Raw genomic sequence first — 23,411 nt, forward strand, 5'->3', positions numbered from 1 at the left:
AGAAACATCACTACAAACAAAGCTAGTGGAGGTGATGGAATTCCAGCTCAGCTATTTCAAATCCTAAAAGATGATGCTGTGAAAGTGCTGCACTCAATATGCCAGCAAATTTGGAAAACGCAGCAGTGGCCACAGGACTGGAAAAGGTCAGTTTTCATTCCAGTTCCAAAGAAAGGCATGCCAAGAATGCTCAAACTACCGCACAATTGCACTTATCGCACGCACACGCTAGTAAAGTAATGCTCAAAATTCTCCAAGCCAAGCTTCAACAGTATGTGAACTGTGAACTTCCAGATGTTCAAGCTGGATTTAGAAAAGGCAGAGGAACCAGAGATCGGAGATTACCAACATCCGCTGGATCATCAAAAAAGCAAGAGAGTTCCAGAAAAATATCTACTTCTGCTTTATTGACTATGCCGAAGCCTTTGACTGTGTGGACCACAACAAACTGTGGAAAATTCTGAAAGAGACAGGAATACCAGACCACCTGACCTGCTTCTTGAGAAATCTGTATGCAGGTCAGGAAACAACAGTTAGAACTGGACATGGAACAACAGACTGGTTCCAAATAGGGAGAGTAGTACGTCAAGGCTGTATATTGTCACCCTGCTTATTTAACTTATATGCAGAGTACATCATGAGAAGCTCTGGGCTGGATGAAGCACAAGCTGGAATCAAGATTGTGGGAGAAATATCAATAACCTCAGATATGCAGATGACACCACCCTTATGGCAGAAAGCGAAGAAGAACTAACGAGTCTCTTAATGAAAGTGAAAGAGAGTGAAAATGTTGGCTTAAAACTCAACATTCAGAAAACTAAGATCATGGCATCTGGCCCCATCACTTCATGGCAGATAGATGGGAAAACAGTGGAAACAGTGACAGACTTTATTTTCTTGGGCTCCAAAATCACTGCAGATCGTGACTGCAGCCATGAAATTAAAAGATGCTTACTCCTTGGAAGAAAAGTTATGACCAACTTAGACAGCATATTAAAAAGCAGAGACATTACTTTGCCAACAAAGGTCCATCTAGTCAAAGCTATGGTTTTTCCAGTAGTCACGTATGGATGTGAGAGTTGGACTATAAAGAAAGCTGAGCACCAAAGAATTGATGCTTTTGAACTGTGGTGTTGGAGAAGACTCTTGAGAGTCCCTTGGACTGCAAGGAGATCAAACCAGTTCATCCTAAAGGAAATAAGTCCTGAATATTCATTGGAAGGACTGATGCTGAAGCTGAAACTCCAATACTTTGGCCACCTGATGTGAAGAACTGACTCATTTGAAAAGACCCTGATGCTGGGAAAGATTTAAGGCAGGAGGAGAAGGGGACGACAGAGGGTGAGATGGTTGGATGGCATCACCTACTCCCTGGACATGAGTTTGAGTAATCTCTGGGAGTTGGTGATGGACAGGGAGGCCTGGCATGCTGCAGTCCATGGGGTCGCAAAGAGTCAGACACAACTGAGGGACTGAACTGAACTGAACGTACAAGCACATTCAGAGGAGAGGGGGTGAGGTGAAGAAGGGGAGAGGAGGTCAGATTGAGTGGATAGGATCTTGTCACTGTTAGTGGCTGGAAGTATGTGGGGGGTTGGGGTGTGTAGAGACAGAGGGATCCCAGCAGAGGAGCAGGGTGAGGAAGGGCACATGCAGGAAGGTGAGGAGTTTGCTGAAGTAGGAGACTCAGAGTGGGAGCCAGATGCGGGGGCCTCCGTGGTCATCTAGGGACTGTGGCTGGGTTTGGTGGGGGCTGCAGTGAGGGCTTTTTGAGCGGGAGAGTGAATAGGTGAGAGCTGTATTTAAGGAGAGTTATGTGGCATGGTGAGTTGGGTGAATGGAATTCAGGGTCTTATAAATTAGTCTTTTCATTAGAATTCCATTCAACCCTTGAGCCTTGGATTCTAAGCCCTTATGAGAAAGAGATGGTCTCTTTTAAAGATGCTTTCCAGTTCTTATTTGTAGCCAAGCACCACTCTATGCTACTTCCCAGCAGAGATTGGTTTTAACCAAGACAAAGAAGATAGGGCGGTTTTTCTTGACCACAGCGGCTCAAAGCTGCATCTCCTGTCTCCTATTAGTTTTCAGAACATTCAGTGTGCTGCTCCTGCCAGCCCTGAGGTATCCCTCTGCCAGAGAAACTGGCCGGAGTTTCACTGCTCCACGTGGTGGCTCCGGTCCCTAAGGGCAACCAAGCCCCCTCCTGAAAGGAAGTGAGGGCGGGGCCAGCGGAGCTCCCGCCCCTCTTTGTTGCCTTGGAGACCAAATGTGTTTCGTTGCAGTTGAGGTTGGACTCGCCCCTGCTGGCTTGAGTGGTACTTTCTGCAGGTGTCGCCGCAGCCTGGCCCCTGAACACAGGGCCTCGCTCCACTTGGTGGGGCTTAGGGGGCCTGTCCTGAGACCGCCCCCGCTCCTTGGTGGGCTTAGGGGGCAGGCGTGAGAGGAGGGGGCTGTGCTTCCCAGCATTCAGTAGGTACGGAATTAGCGTAGCCAGAATCAGACGGCTCCCTCCTCCTCCTCCCCCTACCCAAGTGTCCATTTTGGGGAGGTGGGTGCGGCGGGGGAGGTCCTCGAACAGCTTTCAGCGCCAGTCAGGAGTTCAAGGCCAGGTTGAAATCTGCGCTGACACCTTTTGGGTACGTTGACTTTTCCCGGAAGGGATTGAAAGAGTGAAGTACAAAACAGTAACCGTCATTCTTTGCCCTCAGAGTCAATCTCGAATTTGCGCCTGGCGCGTGGCTGGGAGACCAGCCTTCTCCGTGAGTTCCAGTTAGGTTCCTGCCTGAGGTTTGTCTCCTTTTTGCTTCTTCGCACCCCTCCCCCCGCCCCCACCGCCAATTCTTCTTTCAAAGTATAAACCCTGAGGCCTGAGAGGGGCCCTGATACTTTCTGCTAGAGCTGGGGTGCCTCAGCCCCGGTGGACTCGCCCAGCCTGTCTGCCTAGGGACACTGTTCCTCCAGGGAGGACTTTTCCTTGGAGGCGGGCGGAAAAGCTTCTCAATATCCGCCTGGTCTGAGACCAACCCCTAGACAACGGCTTCCCTGCAGGGGTGTCCAGCCCGAGGCCAAGATGTCTTCCGTGGGGAAGGTGACCCAGATTCCCAGCGGGAAGGTCTACCAGCAGATCTTCGAGGCTGAGGTAGGCCTATCCTTCTATTCGCCCTTTCCCTGGTCCCCTGCTTCCCTCAGCTTCCCGGAAACTTCCCTCCCTCAGAAGACTTCCTTGCCTGGGAATCTAATGAAATAAGCGCTTTGAAATTGTATTGATAAAAAATAATTCTTATTGTTTCCTAAAATGTAGGCATACAAAATTAGAATGTCTGTTCCTGAAAATTGCAAAATCTATATTAAAATTTAATTTAAATTACTCAGAAATAGCCAAAATTAACCATTGGGTGTCCTGGATCTTTTTTCTATGCATGAAAGCATCTCTAATTTTTCTGTTTAAAAAGTGGGTGTGATTCTATAGCAGTGCCTTAAAACCTCCTTTTTTCCTGTTTACAGTATCTCAGAGACTTTTCCGTGTCAGTGCAAATTCACGTACTTCACAGTGTTTAGTGGCTGCCTAGTTTTTGATCTAGGACTTCCTGTAATTTATTAAAGTAATGCCCTCTTGATAATTATATAAGTTGTTGGCATTGTCTTGTCATCTATAAAAAACTGCACAGATGATATCTTAAAGGAAACACATATTCAAACCCTTCTTTTGAAGTTCTGTACTGCTTATTTAAAGGGGATTTTTATTCCTACTTTGAGTCCTAAGGAATGCTCTTTGTGGAGGGCTTGGAAATTATAATAGTATAAAGAGACCATAGAAATTATTCACATTATCCTGCTCCCTGGAAGCAAGCATTCTTAACCTTTGGCATATTTTCTCATTGTTTCTCCATGTGTTTAAAATTTTGAAATCATAATGTATGATTTTCATCATAATTTTCTTTTATGCTCTTAATTACTAGATTTTGTTGTATATCATATCATAAGCATTTCCTCATGTCATAAAAAATCCTTTGTAATTCTCATTTTTAATAAATTCCTAACATTCCGTTGAACGGAGATACTGAGTTTGCTTAACCAATCCCCTATTGTTGGACAGTTCCATTTTTCCAGTTCTTTGTGATTATAAAAAATGATGGGATGCACATCTTGGTTCTCATTAAAATTTCTTAAAAGATGCCCTCCCAGAAGTGTCTGAATGACCAATGTGGGGAGTAGAGAGCCCTCCTTCATGGGGTATGCCCTGGGGTTGAGGGCCTCCCTCAAAGTGCCTTCTTGCTGGCAGGCTCACACTTGACCTTCTAAGGTGACACAGGCAGCCTGGGTGTTAGGGAGCCTACAATTCCAGCTGCCTTCACCTGGTTCTTCCATGGATTCAGGTGCAGCTGGTCCGTTCCCTGGCATCCTCTAGGAAGCGAGCTGTGGAGCGTTCCATGATCCCAAAGGATGGCAAGAAGCCCTTGATGAAGAAGGTGGATGTTCGTGAAGGCGAGATGCTGTCTCCTCGGCAGCAGAAGTGGATGCGCAGCCTACCCAATGACTGGACCACAGAAAACCCTGTTCTCTACAGGTAGGTCTTGCTTTCCAGGCCACAATCCCACACACCAGGGGTGGTTAGGATTTTCAGAAACTCAAGAAGAGCTCCTACAAGATGAGTGCCAGATGGGAATGAAATCCCAGGTACCTCCTCTGAGAGATGGAAATAATAATAATGTCTACTTGGCAGGACTGTTTGCTTCTCCTTCTCTCCCTCCCTCTCCCTTGACAGGCACCAGGTATGCAGATCCCAATCTCCTGAACTTGAACTCAACAGTAAATAAATAAGCAGTCTCCCCAAAGATGGAAAGGTTCTGACACTGAGGACAGGGGCGTGGGACAGGAGTCAGGAAACCACTGAGACCAGAGGATGAGGGCAGGGAAGCACAGGGCGAGGCTCTGAGGCAATACCAGTTTAATCTTCTCCAGAAGACTGAAGAAATCAGCGGGTCTGGGGAGAGGAGTGGGAGATGAGGCTAGGAGAGGCTTGCTGGCCACAGTCAGTATTTCGAACTTCACTGGAATGACTAGAGTGAGCAGGGATTTGCGTTTTGTTTTTTATTTTTTTTCTCTAATGGGTACAGGGTTTCTTTTATTCTTTTATTCTTTTTTAATTAATTTATTTTAATTGGAAGATAATTACTTTACAATATTGTGATGGTTTTTTCCATACATCAACATGAACTGGCCCCAGATCCCCTCATCCTGAACCCCCCTCCTCCCTCCTTCCCCACCCTTTCCCTCAGGGTTGTTTTTTTTTAAGACTTTCAAGCAGTGGTGTGCAGAATGTGGGGGGCTGCAAGGAGAGGCAGAGAGGCCAGGGAGGAGACCAAGGTAGTTCGTGTCAGCTCTTTAGGGCTGTGAGAGAGTCAGCAGGGCACTTTGGGTTTATTTTGGAGGCAGAGCCCAGGGGACCAGGTGACAGATTGGGTGGGAGGAGAGGGCTCCTGAGAGTCCTAGGTCTCTGGCCTGAGTCCTTGGATGGACAGCCATTCCCTGAGATGGGAGCCAGTGGGGTAGGAGCAGGGAGCTGAACTTGAGATTCCCAAACATGCCATTTCAGCTCCCTGAGCTCACACTCCTCAAGTAGGAAGAAAGAAAAGGAGGAGTTGCATTTTCCTTGGGCGGGGGGGAGGGCACTTTGGAGAATGTAGCAGGAGCTGGGCTGCCCCTAGGTTCTTTCAGCTCTGCACCAACCATAAATGTTTCTCAGGTGTGGGACTCTGGGACAGGGAGTCAGTCCAGCTCTATCTGCCTTTGTGTTCCCTTTAACCTTGTTGGAGCAGGGATTGACCCACTGCTGGGTGAAGGTCTCTCCCATGCCCTGCCCTTTGAGTTTCCCCAGGCTAAGTTCCCCTACAGCTCCTGAGACTCAGCACCCTGAACTGTTGGGCAAACCCATTAGCCGCCCAGGCACAGACAGGAGGTCAGCACTCTCCAGCTCATGTCCCTGACGCCCAATGCAAGGATCCAGAGGCACAGACAACTGGGACCTGACCATGATCCCCCCATCTCCCAGGGGGACAGTCTCACAGCCTGACTGTAACTCTGGATCCTTTAAAGGACAGGCTCCTCTCCGCTGACCTGTTTTCTATTAGGCCCAGGGTCTCCTGAAGTCTCCTTGTGCTTCCCGAGGGTCTCTTTTTACCCTGAGTTTAGGCTTGAACCACCCATCATCCCCATAACTGGATATGACATCAGTTAGGAGCTCTTGGCACCCACAGGACAGTATTTGGGGAAAGGCACTTCTCATGGAGGGCGCTGGCATTGTGCCAGCTTCCTGGTGCAGACTAGGTCCACTCTGCCGTGGATGCAAATCCAGAGCACAACTCCCTGCCCAGGAAGAGAGATGTGTTTATAACCAACCAGGCCCTGCTACCCTCAAAGTGACTGAGGTCACTAACAGCATCAGCACCTCTCTGAGGTGCCTTGTCCCCTTCTTGAAAATTCAGCCAGCTAAACCAGTCAACTTGTGCATTCATTCACCCAGGACAGGACATCTGGGTGAATGGAAGAGGAAGTCGGGGTACGGGTAGATCACCATTAGCATAAACCAAGCCCCCAGGTTCACGGGGCAAGTGACCGAGAAGCCAGAGCCATAAGCAGCTCCCATAGTCGGGGTACCCTGGCTCCAGTGCAGCTGCGTTAGTCCAGGGGCATTTGGTTGACAAAGTTGGAGAGATTCACCTCTGGACGGTCAGCCTGGGCCTCATCAGCTGCCACCCTGCAGTCTCCCTTGGTGGTAGGTGTACATGAGGACTACATCAGACAATGTCTGGAAAGTGCTTCACATGTCGGGGCCCCAAGGCACAGCAGGTGTTGCTAAGAACTGCATTTCTGGGGCACTCGTCCTGTGGACAGCGCATTCCAGGATTTACATTCCAAAGCTGAGGTTGTGCTCACCCATCCTGGTCTTCCCTGCTGAGACAGTTTGTCCTGGGGTCCCAGCTTTCTCCTCCTTCACCCAAACTCTGTGGACCATGGACCTGGGCATCACAGGCCGGGATCTGGGAGTCCCAGGGCCAGTTTGTCCAGGGACTTCCTTCCCACATCCCCCATCCTGGACGATGGGGTCACCTCAGGTGCCTCATCTGATGGGTTGCTGAAGAAGCAGATGAGGGCCTGCTGAACGCTGAGCCTCTGTCTGGCATTCCCAGGCTGGCCTAGCCCCCAGTGGCCCTCAGTTTCCACATGTGGAAGATGGCTCATGCCCACCACCCACACTTGGTGTGCAGCCAGAATGGAGCAAGCTCCCTGAGGCAGGCCCCTCTTCTCATCTGAGGACTGTGGTGTGTCTGCTGGCAGCAGATACCCTGGCAGTGTTTGCTGGGGGCACATCCTAGGGGCATTCTGGAATTGGGTGGCCCCAGGCTGTTGCCAATTCCTGGGTTTCTGTGGACACCAAGAGCTACCCTGGGGCTAGTGGTGAGGGGGTTGCGGGGATTAGTGTTTTCCTCTGCTTGTGCCTCAGGGAAAAGGAAATAGCCAAAAAGGAAAAAGCTCAAGAGAGTGAGAACACCATCGCTGCCAGAGAAGTCCGGGGCCTCACGGATACCATTGGTGAGCCTGTGTTCAGCTGTGAGGGCAGGCCTGGCCTGGGCCAGAGAGTGCTCCATGGGGAGCTCCTGGAAGCTCTAATGTAGAAGCACCTGCAGGTCCCACTGTTCCTCTGCTCAGCCTCATAGGGGGCCATCCCCCTGGACCCTCTCCCCTGGATCTTTCCCCACACCTCCTCCCCTCAGCCTTGTCCTCTGGGTCTTTCCCCTGAACCTCCTCTCCTCAGCATTGTCCCCTGAACCCTTGTCACCCTTTCCCCTGGACCTTCTCCTCAGTGCAGGGAGGTGGGGGAGGAAGGGGGCCACCTACACAGTCAGCACTGACTGATGAGACCAGTTGGTAAAGGGTGTACTGTAGCTCGATTTTCTGTGATTTCATGGAAGGATCTTTCAATTGACATTGCCTTCCTTCACATCTTCATACCCGCGTTGTGCTTCCCTGGTGGCTCAGAGGGTAAAGTTTCTGCCTACAATGCAGGAGACCCGGATTTGATCCCTGGGTCAGGAAGATCCGCTGGAGAAGGAAATGACAATCCACTCCAGTACTCTTGCCTGGAAAATTCCATGGACAAAGGAGACTAGTGGGCTACAGTCCATGGGGTTGCAAAGAGTCAGACACGACTGAGTGACTTCACTTTCTTTCTTTCTTTCTTTCTTTCTTTTCCTTCATACCACATTACCCTAGTTTGACTTTACCCCAGTATGGAAGCTCTTTTTCCTTGTGATCAAAAAAGTGGTACTTGCTCAATATAGAAAAACAAAGGAAAGAGATAAAGCAGAAAGTGAAAAGTCCACCTCCACAGTAGCACCCATTCTCTTCCCAAGAGTGCCCACTGCCCAAGAGACCACGTAATGTCCAGGGTCCCACATGTATTCAGGGGACAGCAGGGCACAGGGTAATAGAACCTGCCTCTCGGCTTCATCCCGAGGAGTAATTGACTTAGGACAATACCTAGCGAAGTAAGTAAGTGCTGGTAAGTGTCGGTAATTCTTATCTGTGTATGTATTTTCTTCTATAAAGCTTTTAATTAAAACCTGAATGGCCCTATTCTATACATACCATTTGGAACATTTTTCCAGCATTCAGTTGTATATGCAAGACTTAATTCCCTATAGCACTTAAGGATCACCTTCTTTTTCCTTAAGGCTTTGATACTTCTGGCCTGCTTTGGGGGTGGGCATCTCCTGGACCCAGGCACTTGCTGTCTTGCTGTCTTCCCCTGGGTGCTCTGACCTCACCTTGAAGCTCTGAGGGCAACCTTATCACCTCTGTTGTTCTGTAGTTCCTGAGAGGATCAGCACCACCACCTTTCAAAAGCAAGGAGATTCCAAGAGGAGGGGCTACGAGAGTGCCCTGGCGAGTTTTAAGGAGGAGATTGCTCAGATTGGGATGGTGAGAATTCTCCCTCTCACTCCCCTTCTATTCCTGGGGCATTCCAACAGAAGGATGGGCTCTGTACAGCACCCACTGCCCCTCCCCCCAGGTCCTCAGTGGCTCACCACGGTGTAGACAGAATTGTAGGAGTCATGTTTGGATGGCTCATGGCAAGTGCTGATGGTGAGCACAACCCTATATGTCAGGTACTGTTACAACCCCCATTTTACAGGTAAGGCCCAGAAAGTCCTGCCTGATTTGGCACATAAGGGCCAAGTGGGAATTGGACTCTGAGTCTGATGCTTAAGCCAAGTCTTTGATCACCCTGCTCAGTCCTGCTAACAAGGGTCCAAACATCCTGCCCTTAGGCACTACCCTTACTTGGCTCCCCGTTCCTTTCCAGAGACCTTGTCTGTAACCAGACTGATCCCTGGAATATTCCCTAAAGAGACCTTTTGGGTCCATATCTCTAGGCCCTGAATCACACTCTCCACTTTCTGTGTGAATTCCCTGGATCCTGGGAGATGGCTGTAGACCCAAAGCACCAAGAAGGCCCTCTTCCAGCCAGCTCATCACTTTTCTAATACATCCCAACTGGACGTGAGCTCTGCTCTCACCATGAGCTCTGTGCCTGTGGTCACACAACCTAACTGAGTCGCAGTTTCCTCATCTGAAGTACTCTTGGAATTATTTCTTTGGCCATTTCTTTAATGAATACTTGTTGATCTCCAACCATGGGCCAGGCATAAGGTCAGCACCTACTTCACAGGCTGTGATGAGGACCAAGTGAGTCTGAGGACAAGGGCTCACACATGATATGTGTCCCAAATGGTGCTGCCCTCATGCTGTGGCTGTGAACAATGAGTAAACCTTAACTCTTTAGGTCTAGTTACGAGTTACTATTTTTGAGAGGGGACCACAGCTGGCGCTTCCCTACTATAGGGTTGGGGAGGAGTCCTTCCTGTCCCAGGGGTGTTGATACCATAGCCTTCGCCCTCCTGGCCTGTTTTAGGAAATGGAACCGCTCATCTTGGAACCAGGAGCACTTCTTTTAAAAAAGCTAGCTGAGTCTGACGAGGATGTCAACAATCTCTTCAAAAAGGTGGAAAACGATAGCAACCTCGAAGACTACACCATCCAAGTAGGCGTCCCCCTCATGGTGGGGCCTGCCCTGCCTGTGTCCTGCTCCTGCTCCTCCTTCCCTCTATCCCACCCATTCTCACAGTCCAACCCAAACTTCTCTGCACAGACCCTGTTGGAGCTGAGGGATCAGGTGGCCGAGAAGTTCCTACTGCAGAAGCAGGAGATCAAGGAGCTGGATGAGACACTGCACTCACTTGAGTTCTCCCGGGTAGATAAAGTGAGCTGGCCTCCAGATGGGCTCTGGGTGATTCTCACTTGTGCGATTTATGGGGCATCACCTATTTTCAGTCCTCTAGGAGAAGAGAGTTGCTCACTGTGGTGCCTTGTCATTTCTAGCTAAAAAGCGTGTTGAAGAAATATGTTGAAATCATAGAGAAAACTTCCTACCTCATGCAGCCCGACGTGTATAGGCTGATCAATAAAGAAGCCATGGTGAGTCATTTTCACACGAACGGAATCAGCCTGCCAGAGCAGGACCACAGGATGCCCTAGAGCCTGGGTCTCAGCAATGATGGGCTTCTCATACGTAACATTTCCGAGTAACTCAGGTTGGCCACTTGAGTTCAGAACCAGAGTCTTTGTTAAGTACTTCCAATGGAAATCCCTCCAGTACATTTTGTACTTCCCTGCCGTGTTCATCCCAGTGAACCTAATACAGTGTCAGCAGTTTGACCGATGCTGATTCTGCGAGCACCTGCGAGGCTGTGTCTCAGCTACCATGCACAGTGCAATGTGTGCTACACTAAAGAAGCATGATCTCACAGCTGTCATAGACTCAAGGTGGTGTGTGCACTCATAAGTGACCTCAGGACGCTCTGTATGTCTAGTCTTTCCAGTGATTCTTGTCTGTTCTCCTGCTGTCTGTCTGTGCCTGTTGCTGAACCATGCCTCCCCCTCTGGCTTTGTTCCCACTGCTTCCCTGTCCACACCCCAGCCTCCCCCAAATGCTTCCTTTGGGATTAAAAAAAAAAACAAGAAAATCAATGTTATTCATCACCAGACACTTCTTCTGGCTATTCAGAGACACATTTTCTTATGCGGGTTTCTGGGTCTGGTGTAGGAAGCTGGGCTTGCCAGGTAACGGGCTTCCTGGCAGCACGCAGAGTAGAAGGAGCACAGTGTTCAGAAACACAGATGGGCGCCAGCCCAGGTGTGTGCCATGGGGTCCTGGACAAAGTGTGGACAGAGAGTAAGCACAGACCCCCTCTTCCACTGTCCAGACATTGCTGCGCCCAAAATTGCTGTGCCTGGAACTCCATGTCCGTAAAATGAGGACGGTGATACTCAGGCACCAGTACTTGTTGGGAGGGCTACATGAGAAGGCTCAACAGTGGCCGCTCTCATTTGAGACAAGCAAGAGTTTCTTACTTTGAATTAGCCATTTGCCCAACTAACTGTGTCAAAGTTAGCAGTCTCCCAGTTACATTTCAGCGTTTGACTTCGCTAGGCTTATCGTCCACAGAACAACTGGTGCTTTCTCCTTGCTCTGTGTGCATCTATTTCTTTTAACTCCAGCAGTACCCTGTGCTGTGAAGAGCATCATCTTTCCATTATGGCTACAGATTTGGAGGTTCAGGAAATACTTGCCAATGACCCGCAGCTAGGAACAGCTGGCATCAAACCTCAGCTTCCAGTGGAATTTCGTTACTGGAATTTCTGCCCGCTGTGTGTAGTGGTTCTCAGCCCTGCTCCAGGGCAGTGCATAGAGGGCTCTGGGACATGTATGGAACATTTTTGGCTGTTCCAGTCCTTGGGGACATGGGAGAGGCTACTCTCATTGAAGGAGCTGGGGAGGCTAGATAGCAGATGAGTACCACCCAGTGAAGAATCGTCTCCACTGCCATGCCAAAGGTGCCCTCGTGAGGACTGCTGGGAGACTGCTAAAAAGTGTTCTAGCTCTGACCTCATTTGGTCATTGGGTACCAGTTCTCATCACAACCATGTGTGACTGGTCCCTCATAGCATGAGCATTCTGCTGTTGGAGCAAATTTATAAAAAGAACAGCTAAACACTGAGAGCCCGCTGAAGTGCTTAACTCTAGTGAATTTAGAATCACCTTTTTAAACAAACAGTCTGAGATGGCCTTGGAGCTGGGTTGAAACTCACCTGACCAGGATTCACTGTTCAGCCTTCAGGATAGACCCTTGTCACTGTCTGTAGCTGCTGAACCCCGGGCAGCTTCCTTGAGTGCCCAGTGACCTCCCCTCCCCAGTACTCCTCAGATGCTGCTCGGCGCTCAGCCCACAGCTCACCTGGCCCCTCTCCAGCTGCCCACCACCCCTCTCCTACTGAGCCTTGTTCTGACCTTGGAGAGCCCCCGCTCCATCTAGAACCTGCCCGCCTGTGACCGCAGATCATAAACCACGCCCTGCTGGGCAACCGGAGGGCCCTTGCCCAGCTGTTCGTCAACCTGATGGAGGCCAGCCTGCAGCAGGAGCTTGATAGCCACCGCCGCTGGCAGGGCCTGATGGATGCCTGGAAGGCTCTCAAGAAGGAGGACCTGGTGCAGCGTTTCAGGTCAGTGGCTGCCCGCACTGTCGGAGGCTCTCCCCCACGCCCACCCCCACCCTACCTACCACCACCCCTCGCCAGCATGAATAAGTGAGAAGAGTGTGATCTCCCTCCCTTTGTCATTACTTTAAAATGCTGTTGCTTTTTCTGATGTTAAAAGTAATAGATGCTTTTTTTTCCCTTAGAGTCAAAATACATAGAAGTATAAGGAGAAATTAAAAGTCACCATTAATTTCTCATCACAGTGAGAAGCACAGCTGATATTTTGGTATTATTTTCTTCCAGGCTTTTTTAGACCCATACTGCATGCATAGATTTGTATCTTATTTTCTTTATACACATATTCTCATACGCATCTTCTTGAAAGTGAAAGTGTTATTCACTCAGTCATGTCCGACTCTTTGTTACCCCATGGACTATAGCCCACCAGGCTCCTCTGTCCATGGGATTCTCTAGGCAGGAATACTGGAGTAAGTTGTTGTTGCCTTCTCCAGGGGTCTTCCTGACCCAGGGATCAAACCCGGGTCTCCTGCATTACAGGTAGATTCTTTACCATCTGAGCCACCAGGGAATCCCAAAAGTGAAAGTGAAATTTTGCTCAGCTGTGTCCGACTCTTTGTGACCCAATGGACTATACAGTCCGTGGAATTCTTCAGGCCAGAGTACTGGAGTGGGTAGCCTTACCCTTCTCCAGGGGATCTTCCCAATCCAGGAATCGAACCCAGGTCTCCTGCACTGCAGGTGGATTCTTTACTAGCTGAAGCCCACTGTACAAGAGTTTGAAAATGTTAGCCTGATTATCTGTCCACTGTCCACTCTTTACTGCTACTGGGCCAAGGAGAATGGCCATCCCTCAGGCTTGAGCCACTTCCCACCCTGTGGTAACAAGTTTCACTCCTGGGGGGGAGGGTGAAGAGAGGGCTCATCTCCAAGCTTCCCCCATCAGGTGGCATGCTTGTTAATACTGACACAAGGGCCGTGGAGGTTTTGGCCAGCAAAGAAGGCTTTCTTTTGCTAAGAAAGGGACACTTGGAAACAAGATGTCTAAGGTCACCAGAGTGTCTGTCTGTGCTGTAGGTGTGGTGGCTGGAGGCCCCCTGTCCACCTGCATTTCTAAACGGAAACCACTGGAGTCTAACTCTTAAGAAGGATGGAGAAGTGTACCGAGGTCTGACTGCCCCTGTTTTTTCTCTGTGACCGTCGTCAAGGGCTTAAACATTCACAGGCTTTGTCTGCAGATACCATAATGGACTGGTGACGGTTTCAGTGATGATCAACAAGATGCTCTATGGAAAGTACCTGGTCCATGTCTGGGCTTGGACCTGGGAGGTTAAGACATCAGTAACCATCGTGGACAGTGATGGGAAGAGGTGACATTTACTGGGCATTTCCCAGGAGTGAGGCATGGTGCTAATGATTTTGCTCGCATTATCTGGCGGGGTCCTCACAAGTACCACTTGAGGAAGGTATTGCGTTACCTTGACAGAAGAGGAAACCAAGTTTCAGGGCAGGGGCAACTTGTCCAAGGTCACAGAGCTGGAGGCAGCAGTCAGGACCCACACCTGAGCTGTGCCTGCCGATCCCTCTGTTCTTCCCTCCCCCACCCTCCCTCCCTCTCTTCCCTCCTTTCCTCAGTGTCCCTGAGGCCCGGATGTGGGGAAGGGGCTGGGAGTGTTGTCAGGGTGCTGAATGTTCTTACCGTGAGTCTCATGCCTTCTCTCCCACCCACCCTGCCCCTCCTCTCCTGTCCGTGGTGCCAATGTGTCTGGACACCCAGTGAGTTCATGGCCAGTGAGAGTATCCAGACTCCTCCGGCTGTGAAGAAAGAGCTTGAGACCATGATGAAGGACCAGAGCACCCTGCAGCAAAAGCGACTAGACCATCTGTGCACCATCTGGTACGGCAGGAGGGGAGGGCCCTCTGGGGAGGGGCATCTTTGGGCCTCCATAGGGGAGGCAGGCACAGTCCTTACTGTTGACCTTTTTCTTGAGGTGTTGTCCTCCAGACCAGGCCATCTCCCAGTTCTCTGGCCCTGGGCTGGTCACCTGGGTCCACGTTTTGGGGTGTTCCAGCCCCAGTGGCAACAGGGAACGTGACACATTTGCTGCAGAAAGAAGTTTAGTGTGACTCTGCCAAAGAGCTTGGAAGGAGGCAGTGGCGAGGGGTGAGGTCAGAGGAGAGTAGGGGAGTCGGACGGGAGCCAGGTCAGGGGCTGGACTTTTTCCTGAGGGCAATGAGGAATGGAGTGGCTCCATCAGCTCTGCAGTTTGGAGCATGGATGGAGGGATGTGAAGCTGAAGGCCCAGAGGTTGGTAAGGAGGCTGCTGTCACCAGACAAGGGACCTGTGAGAGGCTGTGGACGGATGCTTTGCTTAGACCTGGGTTCACCAGCTCTGATCCCATGATAAGCTGTTTGGTGGGGGCATGCTGAATGTTCTAGATCCTAGAAGCCCACAGCCCTAGGAGCCTGTAGCATCCACCCTCAGCAGCAGGATGGAGCCTGCATGATCCTGCGAGGCAGAGATATTTCATGTGCTGGGAGCCATGCACCTCATTGGTCCCTTTCATCCTTGTTACTCTGGGATACTGGTTCTTCCCGTCACCTCACCACAGAGCCCAAGTTCTCCTAGGATGTTAATGACTGTTAGGACCCTACACAACTTGAGCCAGAGAAACTCCACCAGGATGGGCATCTCCTGCCCCAGGTACAGCCACATCTTCATGCAAGCATGAAATTCATAAGGTGGATAAAAATCTCAACACAAGGAAAAGTGCTTTTGTTGTTTTCTATGTACTCTTGCCTGGAAAATCCCATGGGTGGAGGAGCCTTTTGGGCTGCAGTCCATGGGATTGCTAAGAGTCAGACACGACTGAGTGACTTCACTTTCACTTTTCACTTTCATGCATTGGAGAAGGAAATGGCAACCCACTCTGGTATTCTTGCCTGGAGAATCCCAGGGACAGGGGAGCCTGGTGGGCTGCCGTCTATGGGGTCGCACAGAGTCGGACACGACTGAAGCGACTTAGCAGCATGACTCCACTTGGGCTTCCCAGGTGATGCTAGTGGTAAAGAACCCTCCTGCCAATGCAGGAGACATAAGAAATGCAGGTTTGATCCATTGGTCAGGAAGACCCCCTGGAAGAGGGTCTGGTATTCTCAAGAATACTCCAGTATTCTTGCCTGGAGAATCCCATGGACAGAGGAGGCTGGCAGGCTACAGTCCATGGGGTCGCAAAGAATTGGACATGACTGAAGCAACTTAGCATGCACACACATGACTCCACTTATTTCTGACATTGAGTCCCTGTTCATAAATGTGGGCAAAACTTAGTCTTTCTTGCGGATCCTGCCCATCAACAGAAAGCCAGGGAATCCCACCCAGAGCCAAGTCTGGGGAGTCTGGTCGTCAGTGTTTGGTCCACACACGTTGTTGTTGTTAATTCGCTCAGTTGTGTCTAACTCTTCGTGACCCCATGGACTGCAGCACACCAGGCTTCCCTGTCCTTCATTATCTGCTGGAGTTTGCTCAAACTCATGTCCATTGAATCAGTGATGCCATCCAACCACCTCCTTTAGGAGTTCCTTTAGGATTGACTGGTTTGATCTCCTTGCACTCCAGGGGACTCTCAAGAGTCTTCTCCAACACCACAGTTCAAAAGCATCACACATGCTACTCGGCAACTGCTGCTGCCTCCACACAGCTGGACGCAGGAATCTTAAAGAGACTGCTCTGAGCCCCTGAGTTCTTCCATCCAGGCAGCCATTTCTTTCCAGAGACCTGAGTCTTTTAGTTGCTCCAGCAGTGCCACCAGGAAGCAGGACCCACCTGCTGGCACTGCCAGGCACCCGGCACCCTGCTCTGCCTGCCCCTCCCCAAGCCCCTTTCTATTGGGTGAGAAGAGAGTCCTGGTCCACAGCATCCTCTTCCTCCCCAGGGTTCTCTGCCCAGTCCCTCAAATGCCTGCCCCTCACCAATGCTGTCGACTCTCCTAAGCACTTAGACTTTTGCAAACCAAATGCAGAAAGAGTTCTAGGCAGATGTCTTTTCTGCCCCAGCACATCCTTCATACAGGCTATGAATGTGGAGCTGTCTGCTGCCCAAGTGGAGGGGAGAGTTGGGGCCAAGCACATGGAGAAAAATGCGTCCTTTGATGCTTCTGGCCACAGCTGGGACATACTGTATAGTGGCAGTGTCTTCAGGCAGTGTGTGGAGCTGGGTGTGTGATATGACCTAGCTTGGAGGAAGTCATGGGCAGTTCTAAGATATCAGAAGCAAGAGCACATTTATAGGACATAGGACCCAGCAGTGAGGATATATAAAAAGGTGAAGTCAGGACATAATTCCAGTGTCTGGAAGCATTGCAAACACATACAACTTAAAGGTAAGGTTGCAAAACCTTGATCCCAGAATTCCAGTGAGTGTCAAGCGAAGGTTTGGCTTTGTGGTGTTTGTGCAAGCAGGTCTGGACAGCTCCCACCAAGCACACCATGTAGACCCCACTTATTTCTCCTTGACCTATCAGCAGCTAGGGAGCTAATCAACCTGAGGAGCTGTCCAGGGAACTACCTGCCTCATGTGGGACCTCAGGCAGGCCCCATGTCCCATCCCAACCCATGGCAACAGGCCTTCCTCTGGAAACCCCAGAGTCCCAGACACCCGGTGAGAACCTTTGTTCTGGCTCGTGGCAGGTCCTCTTGTGGGTAGTGATGGCAAAGAGGTTGGGAGTTTTATTAAGATTCCCAGGGTCTCTCCCAGGAGAATTCCCATGGCTTTTCTTGGACCCAATAAATATATGTGGATGTAATTTTTTTAAATGAAAATTTCATTTTGGAGTAATGTTAGATTTGTGGAAAAGTTACAAAGATAACACAGTATATTCCTAATCCAATTTCCCTAGTGTTGTCATCTTACCCTGCCACTGGATGCTTATCAACACTAAAATTAACTCTGATGCATTTTCATTAACTATACAACACACTTTTTTGAATTTCACCAGTTTTTGTATTAATATCCTTTTTCTGTTCCAAGACCCAATCTAGGACACCACATTGCATTTAGTACAACGTTTAGACTTGAGATCATGCCCTGCACACTCTTGTATTTCCCTTTTGCTCTTTCAGTTCAGTTCAGTCGCTCAGTCGTGTCCGACTCTTTGCAGCCCCATGGACTGCAGTACTCCAGGCTTCCCTGTCCATCACCAACTCCCAGAGCTTGCTCAAACTATGTCCATTGAGTTGGTGATGCCATCCAACCACCTCCTCCTCTGTTGTCCCCTTCTCCTCCTGCCTTCAATCTTTCCCAGTATCAGGGTCTTTTTCAATGAGTCAGCTCTTCACATCAGGTGGCCAAAGTATTGGAGCTTCAACTTCAGCATCAGTCCTTCCAATGAATATTCAGGGTTGATTCCTTTAGGATGGACTGCTTTGATCTCCTTGCAGTCTAGGTTTGTCATAGCTTTTCTTCCAAGGAGCAAGCGTCTTTTAATTTCATGGCTGCATTCACCATCTGCAGTGATTTTGGAGCCCAAGAAAATAAAGTCTGTCACTGTTTCCATTGTTTCCCCATCTATTTGCCATGAAGTGATGGGACCAGATGCCATGATCTTCGTTTTTTTCTCTTTACTGTCCCACTATAAGTAGGCTGCCCAAGACCATCTTGGGCTACATGTCTTGTCTTGGCATAATTGTTCTTAGCATCCCCCTTTCACTGTCAAAATATCCTAATGTGGACAATAAATAATAAGGCATACTCATTTTTTCCACACCACTAAACACCACCTGAAACTTAGTGACTTAAAGCAACAATCATTTTTTGCTTCTCATGATTCTGTGAGCCAGCTGGGCAGTTTCCCTTGACTGGGGCTGGATGGTCCACGATTGCCTTGCTCCTGTGTTTGGAGCCTTGGGTGGGACAGCTGGGGCCTCTCTCCACTTGCTCTCTCTGCCTCCAGGAGGCTAATCCAGGCTTGTAGGCGTGGTGGTGGTGCTGGTGCTGGCAGAAGAGCTCCCTGCAACAAGAGAGGGCAAGCATAAGTCTCAAGCCTCTGCTGAGACTGGTAAATATGCCGAGACATATTTACTGGTGTCTCATTGGCCAAAGCAAATCTCATGGCCAAGCCCAGAACCTGGGATGGGGAAATAAACTCTACCTGCTGGTGGGAGGACCTAACAATATTAACAGTTTTTCAATCCACCACATTCTTTTTAGTGACTACAGTATAGAATTCATGTATTTGATTTAAGAAATTCCCTATTGTTGGATATGAATGTTGTTTTTTATTTTTTGAGTGTTTATAAACAGAACTGTTAAGCAACTGTCTTAAAGCATAAACTTTGTATGTATTTTATATTGTCTCAGATTGGGTTCCTTGAAGTGGATTCCTGGGTTGTGTGATATAAACCATTTTTTTCCCATTAGGGAAATTCAGTTTTATTTTCTAAGTAACAGGCTCACTGATATTAATAGACCTTTTCATGACATATGCTTTGGAACCAGGAAATCCCCAACAAGTCACGTATTTCTTCAGCATCTGTGTAGACAGTCCCCTGGACCATTGTCCCTTGAAGATGCTACTAGTCTTGGTCCGTGAGTGTTTTACTCAAGCATGGCTTACGTGTCACACCTTCCTTCCCCAGTGACCTCCTGCCCCCCAATTATAGCAAAGCTCAGCTGATGGAATGGCGTTCTTCTCTCAACTCGTTGAATGAGCACCTCGGTGAGTAAGGTTTATGGGATCCCACTCAGGTCTCTCCAGAGCTCTGTTCAAGCAGTAGCTTTGTAGCAGTTTCAGTCTGTTGGCCAGTTGTTTATGTCAGAGTCTATTACAAACTCAGAAATAGGTGGCAAGTCACTCCTGGAGAAGATGGGTGGGGGATTGGAGAGAAGAGTAAGCTCTGGGGGTCCATATCGGATCCCAAGACCTTACCTGGAAGAGTCCCCCTCCTCCCACCACCTCCCACATCCCTGCCCAGCCCATAGCCGTGGCAGCCCCACGCTCTGAACCTTGACCACAGCATGAGCTGGAGGGGTGACTCCAAGGACCCCCCCCGTGAGGACAGCTTGGGGGCCAGATCCTGGGTGTGTGAGGTACGCTGTCCCTGCTGTGTGACCTTGGGGAAGTCATGGCCTCTCTCAGTCTCACATTCCTCTTCCATAAAGTAGGGATCTCAGGAGTAATAAAGATACCTACCTTGTGAGGTTAACATAAGAAACACATACAGTCCTGTGGTCCAGTCGTAGTTCAGTGCCTGGCTTATTTGGTGCTCAAGAATAAATGGTAATATTTAGAAATTCTCTATAACCGGGATCCTCAAACTCCAACCCACGGACCACTGCCCATCAGTAAATAAGTTTCACTGGGACACAGCTCTGCTTATTTGTTTACATGCTGTCTCTGGCTGCTTCTGCTTTGTAACAGCAGAAATGAGTGGTTGTGGCAGAGACTGTATGGCTCTCAAAGCTGGAAATATTTACTATCTGGCAGAGTTTGCCAAGTCTTACTTAGAATGTATATAATGCTTTCATCCCCTTTGAGATACCCCAGTGAAGTCAGTGGTGTCATTGCCCCCTCTGATGGAGAAAGATTCAGAGGCGCGAAGAGGTGAACCATCCCGCTCAGGGTCACACAGCTAAGGAAATGTCACAGCTGGACTTGAGCTGACTGCTTTGGTTAGTAGTGCTCACCACTGTTCCCAGAACTCTCAGGCTTATAATCCTAAAGATATTATAATTGTATTACAATACCAAAGGTAGGAGCCCTGAGACCCTACATAATAGCAATGGCTGCAGTTCATTGGGCACCACCTAGGAATAAACAAGGTGCTGGGCCCTGGTAACCAGCGGAGTAGGTCTCTCTCGGGTGCCTCCAGTCCAGAGCACACAGGATGTTGCAGCAGGGAGTGGACAGGTGACCAGCTACTTTAATTTGGATTTGGGGCATAGCCTGGTTGAGGGTTATGTGAGACCTTGCCAAGGAAGTGACCATCCAGTTGAAACCTGCAAGGCAAGTACGAGTTAGATACGTCCAGGGGTCAGAGTAGCTTTCCAAGCCAGAAGACTAGTATGTAGGGAGGCTGAGAGGCCAGACAGAGCTGGGACCTTTGGGGAAAAAGAGAAGAAGCTAAAGGGCCAGGCTGTGCTGGCTACATGGCTGCGTGTGGGAAGCTGAACTTCATCCTGAAGGCAGTGGGAACCCAGTGGAAGGTTCCGAGCTGAGAGTGATAAGGTTGAGGGGGTGCAGATCAGAGGGGAACAGGAACAGAAGCACAGAAACCCAGGAGAGGGGGGCTTCATCATAGTGACTTCCTAGGAGGGGTGGGGATGTGCTGGCCTAGGTGGTGGCCCTGGAGATGGCAGAAACCAGCTTTATAGCCTCTCCTCACCAGTTCCACTGCACACCTACCCTCCTCCGTGTCCTCACTGCCCCCTAACCTGCCCTCCTCCCCAGCCCTTGTCAAGGAATAACCACCACACCATCTCTGTGTCATCTTTCAGTTTCTAGAAGTGACAGGAACGTTAAACTTCAGTTCCTTACCTTAGAAACCAAGAGTCATACTGAGGTGACAGAAACAGTAGGGAGGAGGAAGAGGAGAAAGATCAGTTGGTCACATTCCGAATGTTCTGCCGGTCCAATCACTTCTTAAGGGATTCATCCCAGACATGATTTGTAAATGCTCTTAATTTGCACCTGGTTACTGTTTTGTCACTTAGTACAACTCCCCGGAAAGAGTTTCATCAGCCTTGAAACTGAGTCAGGGGTCGGAGTCAGAACAGAAAAATGTGGTTCCTTGTTTGAGGTCCTTATCTTGGGGTGTTGAGAACTTTGAGGTGAGGGAGACAGCACCCCCTGATGTAAATGATCCCCGCTCTGGAGGCACTTTGCTGGGGAGAAGCCACTTCCTGAGAGATGAGGAAACCCTTCCTCCTGACCTTCCCTCTTCTGGAAGAGCTGCTGATGTGTTTTTTTCCCCACACATGGAGATGCCTACCACATGGACTGCATGATGCGGATCCGCTTGCAGTATGAGAAGATCTGGCAGGAGTGCCTAGCCCAAGTGCAGAAGTGCAGGGTGGGTGTCCCTCCTGGCCCTCCCCCTCTCCACCCTGCAGCCCCAGCTTTCCCTCCGTGTTGGTGTCTGGACATTCTGAAGCTGTTCCCTCAGCCTGAACTTCCTCCTCCCCAGCTGTTCCCACCTACCCCTCCATGGCCCCCAACCTGACCACCTCCAGGGAGCCTTCCTTGACCCCACAGACAAAATTTAGCACTCTGATCACCTCAGCCTTCGCTCTTGACCCTCTGTATCACTTGACTTTATTTATTCAGTGGAGGTTATGTCGTGGGAGTGAGACCCACAGTGAGTCCTCCCGCAACCCCCTTCAATGACAAGGTCTGGTTTCTGGAGGTATGGGGACATATTATGTCAAAAGGCCCCTTCCCTGCCTCCTTTGTAAGACTGTTTAGATGAAAATCCTCCACACCTCATCATTTTGAAGATGGTCTAACATGCTGGCTGTGGCTGTAGGAGTCCCCAGGCCATGACGGTCTTGCCTGTAGCCCCCAAGACGTTCCTGCTGCCCCACCCCCCACACGTGTGTCTGTCAAGCTTTGGCTCTGCCGTCAGGACTCTGAACAGAGTTCAGGGCAGCAGAGGGCTTTCCAGTGCGCCGCACCATGTGGGTGCTGTGGTCCCTGGGGGCTGTGCCACTCTCTTGCACCACTCTCATCAGATCCTGCAAGGTCCTACAGAGTGGGTGTCCCTGGTCCCATCTGAAGATGAGAAGACCAGTTTGCAAAAGATCCAGGGGCTGTCCCAGCCCACAGGGCTCTGCCTGCTTGCTCTGTGGCCTTAGGGGCCATCACATGCCTCCTAGTCAGCCCTTTAGGGACATCAGACCTTAGGAGTAAAGCCTGGAGGGAAGCCTTGTGCTCTAGAGAGCCTCCCTAGCACCATGCCCTCAGCACTCACCTCCTCACTCACTCCTGCCCCTGGGGCTCCACAGCCCTGTTGCCCTAGTGTCAGTTCCTTGTGCCCCTGCTTATGGCCCTCTGCTGGGCACATGCAGGGTGTGAGTGCTGAGGTCACCACGTACCCCAGGAGCACTTTGAGCCTGACAGAGGGTGCCTGGTGTTCCTGGACAGCAGCATTAGAAGTGTACAACTGGAGACACATTTCACGTTTTATAATAATTGGGGGAGGTTGATTTATTCTAGGTTTTGTGCATAAATCAAGTCTTTATTAATATAGAGAACTGGCTTTCCAGTTGGCATAACTCCAGACAGGAAGTGGGAGCCCTGTCTCACTTACAGCAATGCTGAGGCTGTGTAGGATGGCTGTTTATGCCTGTAGGGTCGGAAGTAGGAGAGTTCAGATACCAGGCCCACCACTTGCCAGGTGTGTGCCCTCCAGCAAGTCCCTTCACTTCTCCCCAAGCTTTAGTTTCCTTATCTGCCAAGAGGGGCTAATGAGAACACCTCTGGGGGAGTCAGTGATCAGGGGCGGCACTCAGCACCTGGACACAGTGGGCAGATGAAGCTGGCCTGACTGTGCCACTGTGGGGGTTTCTGCCAAGGTTCGTGGAGATGGGTGGGAGGCTGGTCTCGGGGCAGGACTAGTCCTGAGGTGAAGCCCCCATCAGCCTAAGCCGGGCTCTGCCTTGTCCGCCTCCAGAAACAGCTGCTGGACTGGAAGGCCTTCACTGAGGAGGAGGCAGAGAGCCTGGTGAATCCGTCCTTCTTCCAGATGGTGGGATGTCTCCAGAACAAGGTGGAGGAGGAGCTGGAAATCTTGGACG

General features: G+C 50.0%; 1 protein-coding gene across 17 annotated transcripts in view; it reads left to right on the plus strand.

The window, feature by feature from the left end:
- The window catches only part of CCDC180 (coiled-coil domain containing 180), a 62,965-nt gene that overhangs the window by 4,699 nt on the left and 34,855 nt on the right, over nt 1-23,411 (plus strand). For 6 of the 17 annotated variants that reach the window (XR_014059787.1, XR_014059788.1, XM_081510975.1 and 3 more), the window contains exons 1-14: nt 2,250-2,473; nt 2,709-2,787; nt 3,049-3,139; nt 4,377-4,567; nt 7,505-7,593; nt 8,873-8,982; nt 9,977-10,105; nt 10,214-10,324; nt 10,444-10,539; nt 12,461-12,624; nt 14,396-14,515; nt 19,256-19,335; nt 21,600-21,688; nt 23,288-23,410. Coding sequence is in view for 15 of the 17 variants with exons in the window: in XM_081510975.1 (XP_081367101.1) it covers nt 3,071-3,139; nt 4,377-4,567; nt 7,505-7,593; nt 8,873-8,982; nt 9,977-10,105; nt 10,214-10,324; nt 10,444-10,539; nt 12,461-12,624; nt 14,396-14,515; nt 19,256-19,335; nt 21,600-21,688; nt 23,288-23,410 (1,371 nt within the window). In the remaining 2 variants the exon portion in view is untranslated. Of the gene's footprint in view, nt 1-2,249; nt 2,637-2,708; nt 2,788-3,037; nt 3,140-4,376; nt 4,568-7,504; nt 7,594-8,872; nt 8,983-9,976; nt 10,106-10,213; nt 10,325-10,443; nt 10,540-12,460; nt 12,625-13,856; nt 13,989-14,395; nt 14,516-19,255; nt 19,336-21,599; nt 21,689-23,287; nt 23,411 lie in introns of those variants that run through there. The other 11 variants (XM_081510958.1, XM_081511052.1, XM_081510983.1 and 8 more) reach the window with 9 other exon arrangements.

This window comes from Giraffa tippelskirchi, chromosome 1 (genome assembly GCF_054371585.1).
Source record: "Giraffa tippelskirchi isolate mGirTip1 chromosome 1, T2T-mGirTip1v1.2.pri, whole genome shotgun sequence".
Classification (NCBI taxonomy): domain Eukaryota; kingdom Metazoa; phylum Chordata; class Mammalia; order Artiodactyla; family Giraffidae; genus Giraffa; species Giraffa tippelskirchi.